The following is a 15,827-nucleotide window of genomic DNA, read 5'->3' on the forward strand; positions in this document are numbered from 1 at the left end:
TTTGAAAGAAAGCTTTCTACAAGAATTATTTTTAAACTTACTGTTTTTTTTTTCTTTTCTTTCTCCCCAAAGCCCCCCAGTACATAGTTGTATATTCTAGTTGTAGATTCTTTTGGTTGTCCTACGTGGGATGCCCCCTCAGCGTGGCCTGATAAGCAGTGCCATGTCCGCGCCTAGGATGCGAACAGGCGAAACCCTGGGCCACCAAAGCGGAGCACACAAACTTAACCACTCAACCACGAGGCCGGCCCCTAAACTTACTGTTTTATTTAAAACACTGGCTAAATAAAATAATATTTACTATTAAATAGTATTAGAAAAATAATGACAAAATATTTTTGCTTTTTTTTTTTTCTTAAAGGTCGGCACCTGAGCTAACAACCGTTGCCAATCTTCTATTTTTTTTTTTTCTGTTTTATCTCCCCAAACCCCGCCCCCCCATACATAGTTGTATATCTTAGTTGCAAGTCCTTCTAGTTGTGGGATGTGGGATGCCACCTCAACGTGGCCTGACAAGCGGTGTCATGTCTGTGCCCAGGATCCGAACCCTGGGCCGCTGGAGTGGGGCACGTGAACTTAACCACTCAGCCACGGAGCCGGCCCCCGCAATTCTGTGTCTCATAGTTAGCAAACATACCAAGACAATGCCACAAATTGATCAAAATTTCTTTTCTCATTAATATAGATAAAATAATTCTAGATAATCCAGCAAATATTAATTAAAATTTAGAGAGTTTTAATAATTGGCAGGAAAGTACATTAGGCCTGAATTATTCAAATCCAAACATTGCATTCTCTATGTATTCCCTAGGTATTAACAAGTCATCTAACTAGCACTTTAAATTTTTGTTGCTCCCAATTAACATAACAGAAAGGAAAAGCTAGATTGGCAGATCAAGTTACTAAAAGCAAAAGGCTTCTCTACAGTTAGCACTGATTTTCTTAGATTAAACTCACAAGATTTTTATAAAACTATGAGCAATCACTAATATTCTGGAGGTCATGAGATTTTAGTTCTTTGGTTCAAAACTTTTTCGTAGGCATCTAAATCATGTCTTTGGCTGGTACCTCAAAGCCATTATGATAAAGACAAGAAGTCTTGTTATTTTCCAAATTATTCTTCCCTTCAGTTGGACTTAAAACCTGGAAGTCATCTTTAACTAATCTGTAGCCTTCATCCTGGCTACTAACTAGTCCAGTCAATTTCTTTTTACCGGTTTCTATGACTCATTATTTCTTTTCTCTTCCTCAGCTACCACCCTGTTCAGACCCTCAGTTCACGCCTGAACTATGAGAATGGACTCCTACACTTCCCCAGATACTGCCATCTAGTCAACCATTTCCTAAGACAAGTCTTCTCCCAACCACACTGCAGTACAGACCCACCTGATTCCTTCGAGTCCTCTGCACCCTTGGGTTCTGCCAGTGTCTAGACTGCACCTATGGTTACATCTACACTGCGGAATTTATCTGGTTTGATACCCTTGCTACTCAAAGCATAACTGGCAAAACTAAGAGTTCAGGCCACCTCACCCCAAACCTACTGAATCATAGTACATATTTTAACAAGATCCGCAGGTTGTTTGTATGCACATTTCAGTTTTCTATTATTCTCCATCAAGAACATTCAACTCCAAGTACACTACTAGTTTCATAAACATACCATTTCTGCATATGTGCTTTTGTTTTTATTGTCTTATGTGCAATGTCCTCTCTTTTCCTCAAAACATGGACACATCCCACCTGGCTCAGGTTTCCACCATCTCCACAGTTTTCTCTAAAAACTAAAGTCCACGCTGATCTTAATGTTCTCAAATCTTAAGCTTTTAGTCATTGCCATACACTTTCAATTACATACTGTTTTATATGAAATGTTACTTAAAGTTTTAGTTTTTCTTCCTATACATAGGCTCCTGGAGGGCAGAGGCTATGGCTTATTTTTCTTGTGCATCCCCCTTCTCCATGGTGCTCAACACAGAGCTGAACACAAGGTCGATGCCCAGTAAATATTTGTTGGTTGACTGAGTTCAGTACCTTTTGAAATAATTCCTTGTTCTAGGAAGAACAGATATTCATTATATACATGATGTATTAAAGCTACCCATTCAAGGGCAAATTAAAAGATTAGAGAACTTGAGAAACTATGACTGACTTAATAAAAGTCATATAAACCACAGAATTATTCAATTTTTGCTAGGTCTGGATACTATAAAACAAAAATATTACCTCTGGATTTTCACTTAAATATATTTGTTTAGATATGTTGTTTATTGTACAGATCCACTGCAAGGGGAAAAAACAGAAAAATATGATTAATATTTTTTTCTATAATGCTTCTCTTCTAAAAGAGAATGTTCCATATTTAACTGAAATAGTTTCATTAGACAAAGTAATGCATAATCTTTCTTATAAGATAAATACCTTCCAATATACACAGCATATATATGTATAATATTTGAGGGTATAACATAACAGAGCATTGAACAGGTTTACCAATTGTTTTTAAACCTCAAACTTATTTCATAAAAGGAAATAAAAAATATAACAATCATGATAAATTATAATTTAATAGTCTGTATTTATCTTTTTATATCATTTCCCTCCTTAATCCCCACCAAACGAGACAGTCTAGACTCAGATATCATGATTAACTCCAATACAAAAAAATTCAAGAGCTAAATATATTCGTGGTGAATATATTTGACATACTTCCCTTCTTCCAGGTTTATAAATAATTAGTATAGAAAATGCTCTCTGCTCCACATCTTCTGCTTCACTCTCAAGGATTCCAGTCCTGAGGAGCCTAACTAAACTAAACTAATATTCTGTTCGGTAAACCCTGCAGAGAGCAGACATTTGTCTGTGTTCCTCAGAGACCAAAAAGCAAGTTTTAATACCTACTCTTCTCTATGAGATCACCACACAACTTTTAACTTTGTCTTTTACCAACACAATTATAATACCAGATAAAATGGCTCAAAATTTTCATTGAAGACTATTTCTCAAGACAAAGTTTTTCAAGCGTCAGTTCTTGATAGTAACTTACCTTCCACATTTGGTGTACTAGAAGTAAAAATGGAGCCAAAAATAAAAGACTTGTGAGGAAGAACAGACATTCCCAAATTTTTGTTTTTCTGTCTTTCATTTCCCCAAGGTTTAGTTGCTTCCTGCCATGCTACATCTGCTGCCACTACGTTCTTAATGCAACAAATACTGTCTCAGAGGGTTGGTGAGAGAAGGGAATAAATTAAACTGCCATCTCATGATACTAACAGCCTGCCAGAAAGCAACAGTCACAAGGTCATTTCTGAATTTGAGCCTTTAAAAAGACAGCAGAGAGACAAGCTCTAAGGTCTCTCCTTAAAGGTCCAGCTATAAAATTCTGTTGAAACTTAAGAATACTGCTTAAAGACAATAGACTTTTATGAAAAAAAAAAACCTTTTTAATTAACTAGAATTTTTCAAATTTCTATGATGAACACATTAATATGCGTTCTGTCATCAGAAAAATATCTTAAGATGTTGCTAAAAAGCTAACTAGATAAAATTTTACCTCTTCATGGTCTTTTTTACTTTCTGCTTGCAAAATTGAAGATCTGAAAAAGAAAAGATTTGACCCTCAATATTTTTTTAAAGTACTTTCAACATTATCTGATAACATTTTTTATCTTTGAAGGTATGTATAAAACCAATCAGCATCAAAAAACAAACCCCAAAACACACAAACAACCAGTATCTTCAGAAAAGAAGACCACCAGAGGCATCAGGACTCAGATTTTCACAACTCTTGACCTTGGCTATCTAGGCCAAGATGTGCTAAAAAAAAAAAAAACAGGTGCTGGTTTCCAGAAGACAGCCTATAACAAAGGTACACTGCAACAAAGACGATGCAATTCAACTTTCCAACTCTTACCATATATTTCAACACACTAATTTTACTTCATTGATTATTGTCCTTGAATACGGTTAAATAAAAATTTTCAATACATTAATCACTAACAGGGAGATATTTTAGCTTTTCTATAGATGTTATTTTTAGAGTTAGAGAAAAAAATAATCTTCACTAATTTTGATCATACCAGGAAGGTGTACTGGGAAATCATGTTAAGCATTAGCAAAAAACTGAAAATACAAAAATGTAAGTACTTGTAGAAACATATTAACAATGTGGTAATTCTGGCAAATCAACAGAGATTCCCAATATCTAGCGTGAAAACTGACACACGGTAAGTGGCATTCATTATATGTTTATAGAAGGAATATGTAATTAAAACAACCATTTTGCTAAAAGACAGTGAGTCGGCCATAACATCTTAATGTACATAAATAGAGGGGAAAAATGACTTTCAGGGAACCAAGAAGCTGCTTCTGAACGCTAAGAAAGATCAAAAATAATATTTTCATTAAGTAGGAAAAAAATTGCAGATAAACGTCTATCATTAGGAAAATTTTTAAATTATGGTGTACATCCTTTAAGTGGATTACCATGGAGCCATTATGAAATGTTTTTAATAAACGGATGCAAATCCAAATTATAGATACAGCATTTCCTCAACTATTTAAAAATGTATTTAGAAAAGAACTGTAAGGCAACAGACCAAAAAGTTAATTGTTGTTTCTGTTTAGTAAGATAATAGCTTTTTTCATATTCCTTTCTATATTTTTCTGTGCTTTTCAAAAATTTATCCTAAAGGCTATTCTATGAATTCTTATTTAACGCAAAGGTCATAGAAGTTTTAAAAACAGCATATAAACATTAATGGACTAAATAATTAATTTGATCAGAAACATTTGACTAATACTTAAAAATAACATTACTTTTAGCACCTACTACATGCTAAGCACATTACATGTGTTAGATTTCTGTTCTTCATCAACAATTTATGAAGTGGGTATCATGAATCCCTCACCCCCATCTTACATGTAGTAAAAATGGAGCTCAGAGAGGTTATGTAACTTGTCTAAGACCACACTGTAAGTAGCGGATCCAGAATTTGAACTTTTGGACCCCAACCAAGGTTGGGGCTCTTTCCACTAACTTGTATTGCCTTCCCCATACCATGCAGAATTTTCACTGACCAGTCTCTTAACATGAAATCACAGGTCTTTACCATATGGCCTTGCTTTGATAACCTCAAAATACTAAGACATCATTTAACCAAGTCAGAAGGAAAAATTGAACTCATTTCTACAAGATTAAAAAGAAAATTATCTTATCTAAAACTAATAGCAACAAATGTTGGAGAGGTTGCGGAGAAAAAGGAACCCTCATACACTGCTGGTGGGAATGCAAACTGGTGCAGCCACTATGGAAAACAGTATGGAGATTCCTCAAAAAACTAAAAATAGAACAGCCATCCCACTACTGGGTATTTATCCAAAGAGCCTGAAGTCAGCAATCCCAAAAGTCCTGTGCACCCCAATGTTTATTGCAGCACCGTTTACAATAGCCAAGACGTGGAAGCAACCTAAGTGCCCATCAACAGACGAATGGATAAAGAAGATGTGGTACATATATACAATGGAATACTACTCAGCTGCAAAACAGAGCAAAATCATTCCATTTGCAATAACATGGATGGACCTTGAAAGAATTATGTTAAGTGAAATAAGCCAGCAAGAGAAAGATAATCTGTGTATGACTCCACTCACATGAGGAATTTAAAACTATGGACCAAGAACAGTTTAGTGGATACCAGGGGAAAGGTGGGGTGGGGGGTGGGCACAAAGGGTGAAGTGGTGCACCTACAACATGACTGACAAACATTAATGTACAATTGAAATTTCACAAGATTGTAACCTATCAATAACTCAATAAAAAAAAAAACTGAAAAAAAAATTATCTTAATACATAACACATAAATATCTATGAAATATCTGAATGAAAAAGAATTATTCTGCATTTCAGTAGTTTAAAATGTTACAGATTTTATTAGTACTACGAAAAAATACTAACTTTTTTCCATCAAAAGAGGTGATCTGAAAACAGTATCGCCTGTCTTCGCAGTCCACAGCCATTACTGAACAGTTGTCTATGTCCATGGCCAGGCCTCCCGCTACGTCCCCACGGGCCTGACTCATTAAGTTTCCACCCTGCGTGAAGTAAAACTGTCTGTCCCAGGTAGATGACACCAAGCCTGTTTTACTAAATGAAGAAAGTACATTCACTGTTAAATAACAACATACCGAAAATCTCATCATAAACCAGACACAAAATAAAGTACATCACAAAGAACCAGCTTGCAAAAAGGCACCATGGTGCCTAGAATATCAATTTTTCAGTCTCTAAAATCAATTCATGTACACTGCCCCACTTGAGTGTGTGTGTATCCAAAATGAGGCTGGAAATTATCAAATTGCAGCTGTTATAATGATGCTCCATAAAATATAGTTCAACTTGCAAGGGAATAAATTCAAAACAAAAGAATTTATTTTACTCCCATGGTTAACTTGTTTTATCCTACCTTCAGCTAAAAACTAAAATTTGACTTGATGGTATAATTATGTATATTTTAAAGTATGATAAATGATATTTAATAACATTCACATGTTATGCTAGATTTATTTAAACTCAAATTGGTTTTTTTAACTGGGTGTTTCATTCATTTATTCACCAAATATTTAAGAGCCTATATGTGGCCAGCACTATTCTCTTCACTGGGGATACAGAGAGCAACACAGCATACCTGTCCTCCTGGAGCTGACATTCTAGTGGGGAGTCAGACACTCTGGTTTCACTTTTTTAAATAATTCTAAATTATTCAATAAATGTCTAAATAGGATTTTACTTTTGAAAATTATTCATGTACCCCATCTGTCAAAAAGTTGACATTAACATCACTAACTAAAAAGATTCAACCTTTAGTAAAAATCAAAACAATTTGGCAGACAACATCAATTATAGATTATATTCACCCCCTATTACCTAAGATAATATACAATATATGAAAATAAGAATAGTTTTCTTACTTCCTAGCATTAAGGTATCCAGCCTTTCGGGTTAAGTTTCGATTAACAGGAAATTTCATGGGATCTGGGTCAGGCACATATAAAGGGTCACTGGCTACTTCCAAATCCTCTATTGTCTGCTGCATGGTCTCGACATCACTGTCCATCTCCCTGCGAACACTATCACAGAGAACAGATTATGTACTACCAACCACAACAGAAAAAGAACTCCCTACCCATCACATTTATTGGTATATTTGTTTCGTACATATTTTCTTAAAGAGAGCAGCAGTGGCATGAGTGGTTACAGTAACATGAACACATTGTGAAACAACTTTACATTTTATTTGAAACTTAGATATTCTGGAAACATACGAAATTCAAAACTAATGAAGCCACACTGAATGTCTGACTTTGGAAGAATTTTCAAACTGCTCTGTCCTGTACCTTTAAAACAACAATCATTTTCACCTCTCTCCATATCTCAGATTGACCACATCACTGCTCAGACTTTTGAACCTGATTAGAAGTGCTTTCTCTCTCTGTCTTCAAGCTTTCCTGGCTTGGAAAGCAAGATTTATTTAGTAATCTCCCATCCGTTCCTCATAATTCAGATAATTGTGAAGATAATTCACTTATGAATTATTACATTTCCATTATATTCTGATATAAAACCTAGTTTATAATCAATAAAATAGCATCAGATTTGACACTGTTAGAAATTTCAGAGTTCAGATTCTGTGGAAAAGATGGTGAAAAACTCAGGAGGCATCCATGAGCCATGCAAGAAATACTCTCATGGCGGGGAAAATAGCTCCTCAGGAAATTAAATGGTAAATATTTTTAGTTTATGGCATTTAGCTGTTAACTTATCATTTGCATAACTTTATTTTCAATTTTAAGCAAGAAAATACTTACTTCTGTACGCTTGTTCCAATATTAGTTAAGAATTCTTCCAGTTGTTCACTGAGATTTTCAGAACCCATCTTAAAGAAACTTATCTGGGGCAAGAGGGTATGGGAGTGGCAGGATGAACAACAAAAACACAAAGACACAAAATGCTTAAAGTAAATCATACAAACAACCTCCAAGATACATGGTTATTCCAATTTGCATAAAAATAGGCTGTAGTTTACAATGACCTACTGGGCATGAAGCCAACAAAGAAACTAGACTTAAATCTTGTTGTACATTCTTTTATATATTAAGACATGCATAGGTAAGCAATTTTTAAAAACTGGAAAACAAATTTTAAAACATTTCAAATAAGTCATATGGATGAACTATTTCATATTTACTACCAAGATAAATAAGGTTTATATCTAAGGAATAATAAGCACTCATATTTGAAGAAATAATCAAATTTCTTTAAACTTGATTTTTGGGGGACTACCATGTCCTCTTATATTACCCAAATTTAATTTTCTAGGCTCCTTCCTGATGCACACCTTTTGGGATACTCTGAAGTTCATTTATTATTTGTAACTCAGGAAGTGTGCAAGGAACATGACACAAATTCAAGCTGTCCATTCTCTTTCAGATCTATTACGAAGCAAGAGAGAGTGGAAGCTCCAGCAATAGGCATAACTCTAGAATTCATTCAGCTTTCTGTTCCCTGTCCCCAACTGTGGTGGACAAGATGTAAATATGAGGCAAAAAGTTTCATTTACCCTAACATATCTGAAATCTTAATTTGCAAGGAAAACCATTCTCCCTATCTTCCTTAAAATAGCACTCTGATGACATATTTAAAATTACTTTTTAAAACATAGGCATAAAGGAGTATTTTGACCTTAGTTTGTAATACCCTTATTCTTAACATAAATATCAAACTTAATATAAAACTTTTAGGACAGTTATGATCGAAAACATAGTACAGTATTCACCTGAGCTTGCATGTACCCAAGTAGAGGTTCTAACAACGCTATTTTCTTTTTGTACTGAAGAGTATTTAATGCACAAAAATAATGCATCATGGTCTGGTGTTGTTTTTTTCTGGAAGTGTAGACATCTTCTATTACTTCATACTTCACCTTTGAGTGAAAAGATTAAAAATACTATTATTTATTTAATATTCAATTATCTTTAATAGTAGCTGTGGGGAAGGGCCCACCCACAGAAAAAGGTGCATCACCAGCAACTGTGCATAGCTTTCTTACTTTCTGAGATATTAGAAATTCTGCAAAATATCGATTAAGATAGCTTCCTGTTTTACTACCAACCACTTCATTTAAAAAATGCATATTAAAAGCAGAATTCTGCACATAACTAAGAATGGTAACTAAAATTAGTTAACTTAAACAATAACTAAACTAAGCATGGCAGAGAAAGTCTACCACACAGAGGAAAGGCAGACACCATTTGGTATTAACTTAGCCATTAGTCTTTGACCTTAGTCAGTACACAGCATAACACTTTCTCCTCCTGGTTTTCTCCCTACTCCTTCTCCTCTCTTGTACTTGTTTGTTTTCCTTCACCCACACTTAAAATATGTGTGCTCCCTTGAATTCTCCTACTCAGACAATGTTTACTGAGCACCTATCATATAATATACACTAGGCTCTTCTCTCTTCCTGCTTTCCTTAGATTACCAAATCAAATACTAAGAATATTCCACTACACCAATGACTCCCAAATTTTCATTTCCTGCCCCTCACTTTCCCAAGTGTCAGAGAAAGCACAACTCCAGCTGGGCTTTGTGTGTCTGTGTGTGTGAATGTACTGGAAATGTACAAGACTGCAGAGAGTATCCAGTATCTTCCCCATAAAATCTGCCCCTATACTTTGCTTCTTAGCTCTCTTAATTATCCCAAGATCCATCCTGTCATCTAAGAATTCTAGGACTCATTTCTGATTCTTCCTCCCACCGTAAGTCTTGTCAATTCTACTTAGGGAATATCTTCCAAAAGCACTCCTTCCTCTCCACTTTCAATGTACACTTTAGTTGAGACTCCCCTAATGTCTTTCCAAACTATTCCGATACTTTTTCATTGGATTCCCTCCTCTGGTTTTGTCCCTTTCACATTTCCATTAGTGTTTTTATTGGGTAACACAATTGCATAGCGTTACCTACTTAAGAATCCTTTGGTGGCTGCCCGCTCCCTCTAACACAAACTTCAAAGTTACTAACATAGTAATCTGGCCCCAAACTACTACTTTCTTGTCATATCTGCCATACTTCCCCAAATACATCCTATGTTCCAGATACACTAAAATGATTATCTTTCCATTATCCTAATAATAATTATTGCTAGAATTTAATGAAAACTCGCTATAAGCCAGGTTATAAGCATTAAGCTCGCTATAAGCATTATCGCATTTCATCTTCACAACCACTGCGTTTTTTTGGTAGAGAAATAAAGGCTTGACATTAAGCAACCAGTGTGTGACCTCAGGCAAATAAGTGGCAGAGCTGAGATTTGTCCCCAAGCAATCTGACTCCAGAGCCAGTTTTCTTAACCTTTACACTCTCCAGACGCCACTATGTACATATACAAAGGCTGTTTTTCTTCCAGGAATGCCTCTCCCTTGTCCCAACCAGTGACATCCACTCATCTTCGATGCAAATCTCACCTCTAAAAGTGCAACCTTTCCCAATTCACCAAAGTTAACTGCTGCCCTCTCTGTGCTCTCCCAGCATTTTGTTAAGACTTCTATTGCTGCACTTAACTCAGCGTTAACTCATGCGTTCTCTTCATCCTTGTACTCTGGCATCTAGTCCAGTCACAGGCCTTGACAACTGTGGATTATCCACTCCTTGAGGGCAGAAGTAAAGCCTATTCATAATTCCCCCATGGTATCTGACATACAGTAGGCGCTCAATAAATTCTTTAAATAAAATAAAACTGGAGACAGAATGTTTTTAAAAATACCTAGAACAGCCAGAAGTAATGTAAAACATGCCAAAATTCATACCTAGAGCTTTTAACTACTTCTCTAAGGCAAAGAACAAAGTAATGTAAATCTAAAAAGGTATGTATTTTATCAATATTTGCACCAATAAGTAATTAGTGAACTAAAGTTAGAAATGGAAAGATTTTTGTCCTGAACTTTGTGTGAGAAACATTCCCTTTACTGTGTCACAGTAGCTGTTGCACAGTAAATCCTACTCAGTCATGGATTCCCACAAGTTGTCACTGTGTGCCTCCTAGCAGGTGCAGCCAAGGCTGCAGACACCAAAATCCAGGCACAGAGATCACCTCCCTCACAAACATCTAGTGCAGGCCTACTCATCAAGACTTGGATTAGGGGCTGAGAGAGAAATGATCTTAAGGAGCATCCGGATGAATTTGTTAATATTCTGTTCTTTGTTCTTTACTTAAATGCATTTATACTCAAATACAGTATAATATTTCTGTGTTTCACTCCTTGAAGAAGTATCAAAAAATATATGTACATATTCTCTGTAAATGAGGAGGTCCTCATAAGAGAATTTCATTGAATTATGCAACAATTCAACTTTTTATCTAAGTATTAAAAGACACTTTTGAATCCATATATGGTCAAATAAAAATAGAACAAAAGCAATGTTAAGAAAATACAAAGCAAAAGGAGGCAATGTTGTATACTGGGCATCAATTACATTTTTTGAATAGTCATGTTTACTTAGAAAATTTTGTCAGCAGAAAAATATTTTGCTTAAAAAGATAATTACTAATTTTCTGATAATTAACAATTATCAGAAAGGCCTTGAAACAACTAGAAGGAAAAACTAAACTAATGGCAATACAGCAAAACAGACAAAGTAACTCCTGGATACTATTTCTAAACAGGAAAAACTAGACCACCCAATCTAGCAGTTGTTAATTGTGATACTGAAGGAGTAAGTATGTATCATACCTTGTCATTTTCTCTTTTTTTTGATAATCGGCTGTATCTGTTAATTGCAGCATCATGATCTGGAAAAGAGAAACGACTTTTAACAACAATACAACAGTACTGTGCAAAATTTATAAATGCTGTGAATGGTCTTCACGTGTGCAGCTCCCATCAAATGTACTAAAGCAAGATAAGAACTCTCTACTATACAATCACTGCACCCAAACGTCCCCACAGCCAAATTTCCCCTAAAGTTTGTGTCTGCTTATTAAATTGGGAAATATTTAATTCAAAGGAAACTGAAATCCACTAAAAGCTTTTTAAAGTATTTTTTAGTACAAAAATAGAAAATTCTCATTAAAGAAAATTTGGAATTTATAGGAAAACAAGGAAGTGAAAAAAATTATTATACCATCTCCTTAGGTTTTATGATGATAGCAAACCACAAGATTTGATTTAATTTCCTTTTAAATTTTTCTTGTAGCAGAAACAGTGCAACTTAAATAACACTGATTTAAATAATGTTCACTTAACTTTTAATTAGGTTCATTTTTTCAATTATTACATAAAATCTGGCCACAGATATGTGTTGATAAAGAAATGCATCATTACAAGAAATAACTGTAAAATATTCAGAGCTTACCATTACTAGCAATCTGAAACACTTCCTTTAATGTCAATATCTCTGGAAAAGTTCAAGAATAATTTCAGGTTAGCATATTTATGAAATATCTTGAATTTTGTTCAGAAAACAGTAACTGCCAGTTAGCTATAATTAAAATGCCAAATAATATTTCATACTTCAACAAAGTGAAAAAATTATTCTGTGTTTCAGCTAGTCTATGGAACATTTACTAATAGCAACAGTTACACCACAAGAAAATCTCCTTGACACAAATTAGTGATATGACACAAAAACAAATTTTAAAACCACTGCACATTCTAAGATACGCAAATATCTGACTTAGTACCAGAATCCAACTTACTAATTCATTTTTTGATATTAACTCTAATCATTAAAGTTCAAATGCTGAATGAGAAACAAAAAACATTTTCTTAATAAGATTATGACATTTAGTCAATGTAAGGATTGAGAAAAGAGATGTTTCTTATCTTAGAAAGGACTATTCTTGAGGATCACCATCACAAATATAACTCCATCTCTAAAATACATTAGTCTTGATTCCAAATATAATTTAAATGCTTTACGATCCACTGATACATTAGTTCAATGTTTTTCTTCTATCTACATATTTTGTAAATAAGTCTGTATGATTGTCTGAGATTGTAAAGTATAAGATAGCAAAGCCAATTCTATAAAACTCATTTTATCACCTAATAATCCTAAACAGGGAAAAAATAAAACACCATAAATTACTAAGTCATGGGTTGCCAGATGTGCCAGCACCCCTACCTCCCACCACTCCAGCCTATTAAACACACCTCCACCTCCTGTGCCACTGTCTCAGTTCGGGCCTTGGTCATACCTCACTGGACTCTCACAACTTCCTAATCCGTTCTCCTAGATGTCAAACCACTCTATTCCACCCTCCAAAAACAAAGGGATTGTGTCTCTCTACTTCTTAAAGACTTCCACTGGCTTCTCTTTGCTTATAAACTCACGTCCAATATCTTTAGCATGATCCAGTCCCCAACAACCTACTTCTAGATTTGTCTCCTGCCACACCCCAAGACATCCAACATTGTGGCTATACTGAATTTCCCATCATTCTCAAAACAAGCCACGTTATTTCTACAATTCATCCTTTGGTGTTTTCTATTCCCTCTAACAGAACAATGACTCTTCTGGCAAATTCCTCATCATTGCTCAATGCTCATGTCACATCCTTAGTGAAGACTTTCTGACACCCTGGTCTAAGCCCCCACAGCATACCTTGCTTATTCCCTAATTATAAGAGACAGAGTATCATAATTATCTGTTCACCCATCTCCTTCTCTGGGCTTTCTCAAGGGAAGTGACCTCTTATTCATATCCGTATTCCTCAGCATCCAGTTTAACATCTAGCAGGAGCTCCTGTAAATGTTTAGTGACTAATTAAAGTGAAAGTGGCACAAGTTGTAGTTAGAAATGGTTAAGGTAAAGAGTTATATGCATTTTACAAGCAATGATCTTCTGATAGCTAATGAATGTAAACATAAGCTTGACCTCAATACCTTTCAGATCTCTTTCTTTAAACTGGGTAATGGGGAACATCATGGCATCAGCAAGCTGCGTCGAAAGTACCGCATGACAAGAGCTAAGCTAGTAAAAGAAAGACCAAAAAGGCCAAATAACTAACTGTACAGAGAGATTTAACCAGTGGTGTGTAAATTAAACAAAATCTAGTAAAATGGTGTTGATACATTTTACATGAGAACACTAAAAATTATGCGAGACAGTAAAAAATATACAGTCAAAAAATTCCATTTACAATTCATAGAAGAAAACATAGGATAACCTTGGATTTGGCAAATGGTTTCTTACATATGACACCAAAAGCACAAGCAACAAAAGAAAATATTAAGTGGACTTCATCAAAACTAAAAACTTTAGTGCATCAAAGGATACTATCAAGAAAGTAAAAAGACAACCCACAAAATGGGAGAAAATATTTGCCAATCACATATCTGATAAAGGACTTGTATCTAGAATAAAGAACTCAAATTCAGTAATAAAAGACAAACAAGCCAATTAAAAAATGGGCAAAGGTCCGAATAGACACTTCTTTAAAGATAGATAAATGGCCAATCAGCACAGAAAAAGATGCTCAACCTCATTAGCCATCAGGAACACGTGCATCAAAACTATAATGAGATACCACTTCACACCCACTTACATGGCTATAGTAAAAAATATAAATAAAAATAACAAGTGTTGGTGAGGATGTGGAGAAATTGGAAGTCCCCTACATTACTGGTGAAAATGTAAAACTGGGCAGGAGATGTGGAAAACAGTTCGGCAGTTCCTCAAAAAGTTAAACATAAAATTATCACATAACCCAGCAATTCCAATCCTGGGTGTAGACTCAAAAGAACTGAAAACTGGTGTTAAAAAAAAAAAAAAAAACTTGTACATGAATGTTCACTGCAGCACTATGCGCACTAGCCAAAAGGTAGAAAACCACCCAAACGTCCATCAACTGATGAAGGGATAATTTTATTCAGCCAAAAAACAGAGTGAAATTCTGATACATGCTACAACATGCATAAACCTTGAAAAAATTATGCTAAGTGAAAACAGACAGGCACAAAAATCCACAAATTAGCGGCCGGCCCCGTGGCTAAGTGGTTAGGCTCTCACGCTCTGCTTCGGCGGCCCAGGGTTTCGCCAGTTTGAATCCTGGGCGCGGACATGGCACCACTCATCAGGCCATGCTGAGGCAGCATCCCACACGGCACACATAGAAGGACCCACAACTAAAAGTACACAACTATGTACCGGAGGGCTTTGGGGAGAAAAAGGAAAAATAAAAAAAAAAATCTTTAAAAAAAAAAAAAATCCACAAATTGTATGAGTCCATTTATATCAAATATCCAAAATAGGCAAATCCAGAGAGAGAGAAAGCAGATTTGTGGTTGCCAGGAGCTGAGGGGCAAGGACATGGGGAATGCCTGTTAATAGGCACAGAGTTTCCTTTGGGAGGATGATGAATATGTTCTGGAACATCAGTGGGGAAAGTTGCACAACATTGGGAACATACAAAACGTCACTAGTGGTAAATTTTGTTACATATATTTTACCACAATAAAAAAAATTTCATTTCTTACAAATATTTCTTCATATTGATCCCTTGGGACAAAATTTTGCTAAAATGAATTATTAAAATATATCAAAAAATTACTTTTCCAGTTAGACTAGAAAAGATAGAAGTATCTAATGGTTCATGTGAAAAGAAGAGCATTCGTTGCACTAGTGGAAAAAAGTTATGGACTCTCCAAACATCTCTTACCACCTTTCTTCCTCCTAGCTTCTAGGGCTTTCTTAATGGTTTGTTCTGATGAGTGGTTAGAGAAATTGGACTGGGAGTAGAAAAGACCATACCTATATGTTTATTATCTGA

General features: G+C 35.2%; 2 protein-coding genes across 6 annotated transcripts in view; one reads left to right on the plus strand and one right to left on the minus strand.

Moving 5' to 3' along the window:
* The window catches only part of ASB14 (ankyrin repeat and SOCS box containing 14), a 61,149-nt gene that overhangs the window by 27,149 nt on the left and 18,173 nt on the right, over positions 1-15,827 (plus strand). The window contains exon 12 of one of the 4 annotated variants that reach the window (XR_011426842.1): positions 1,253-2,558. The exons of 1 other annotated variant lie outside the window; for it this stretch is intronic. The gene's annotated coding sequence lies outside the window, so the exon portion shown is untranslated. Of the gene's footprint in view, positions 1-1,252; positions 2,559-15,827 lie in introns of those variants that run through there. 2 more of the 4 variants (XR_011426844.1, XM_070237335.1) reach the window with 2 other exon arrangements.
* APPL1 (adaptor protein, phosphotyrosine interacting with PH domain and leucine zipper 1) overlaps positions 1-15,827 on the minus strand; it is a 33,895-nt gene that overhangs the window by 10,682 nt on the left and 7,386 nt on the right. For both annotated transcript variants that reach the window (XM_023620227.2, XM_023620228.2), the window contains exons 5-13: positions 13,942-14,029; positions 12,410-12,451; positions 11,788-11,846; positions 8,835-8,981; positions 7,867-7,949; positions 6,970-7,128; positions 5,957-6,145; positions 3,554-3,596; positions 2,227-2,283 (exon numbers count right to left, since the gene is read on the minus strand). In XM_023620227.2, the coding sequence (XP_023475995.1) occupies positions 2,227-2,283; positions 3,554-3,596; positions 5,957-6,145; positions 6,970-7,128; positions 7,867-7,949; positions 8,835-8,981; positions 11,788-11,846; positions 12,410-12,451; positions 13,942-14,029 (867 nt within the window). The remainder of the gene's footprint in view (positions 1-2,226; positions 2,284-3,553; positions 3,597-5,956; positions 6,146-6,969; positions 7,129-7,866; positions 7,950-8,834; positions 8,982-11,787; positions 11,847-12,409; positions 12,452-13,941; positions 14,030-15,827) is intronic.

Source organism: Equus caballus, chromosome 16 (assembly GCF_041296265.1).
Source record: "Equus caballus isolate H_3958 breed thoroughbred chromosome 16, TB-T2T, whole genome shotgun sequence".
Lineage (NCBI taxonomy): Eukaryota > Metazoa > Chordata > Mammalia > Perissodactyla > Equidae > Equus > Equus caballus.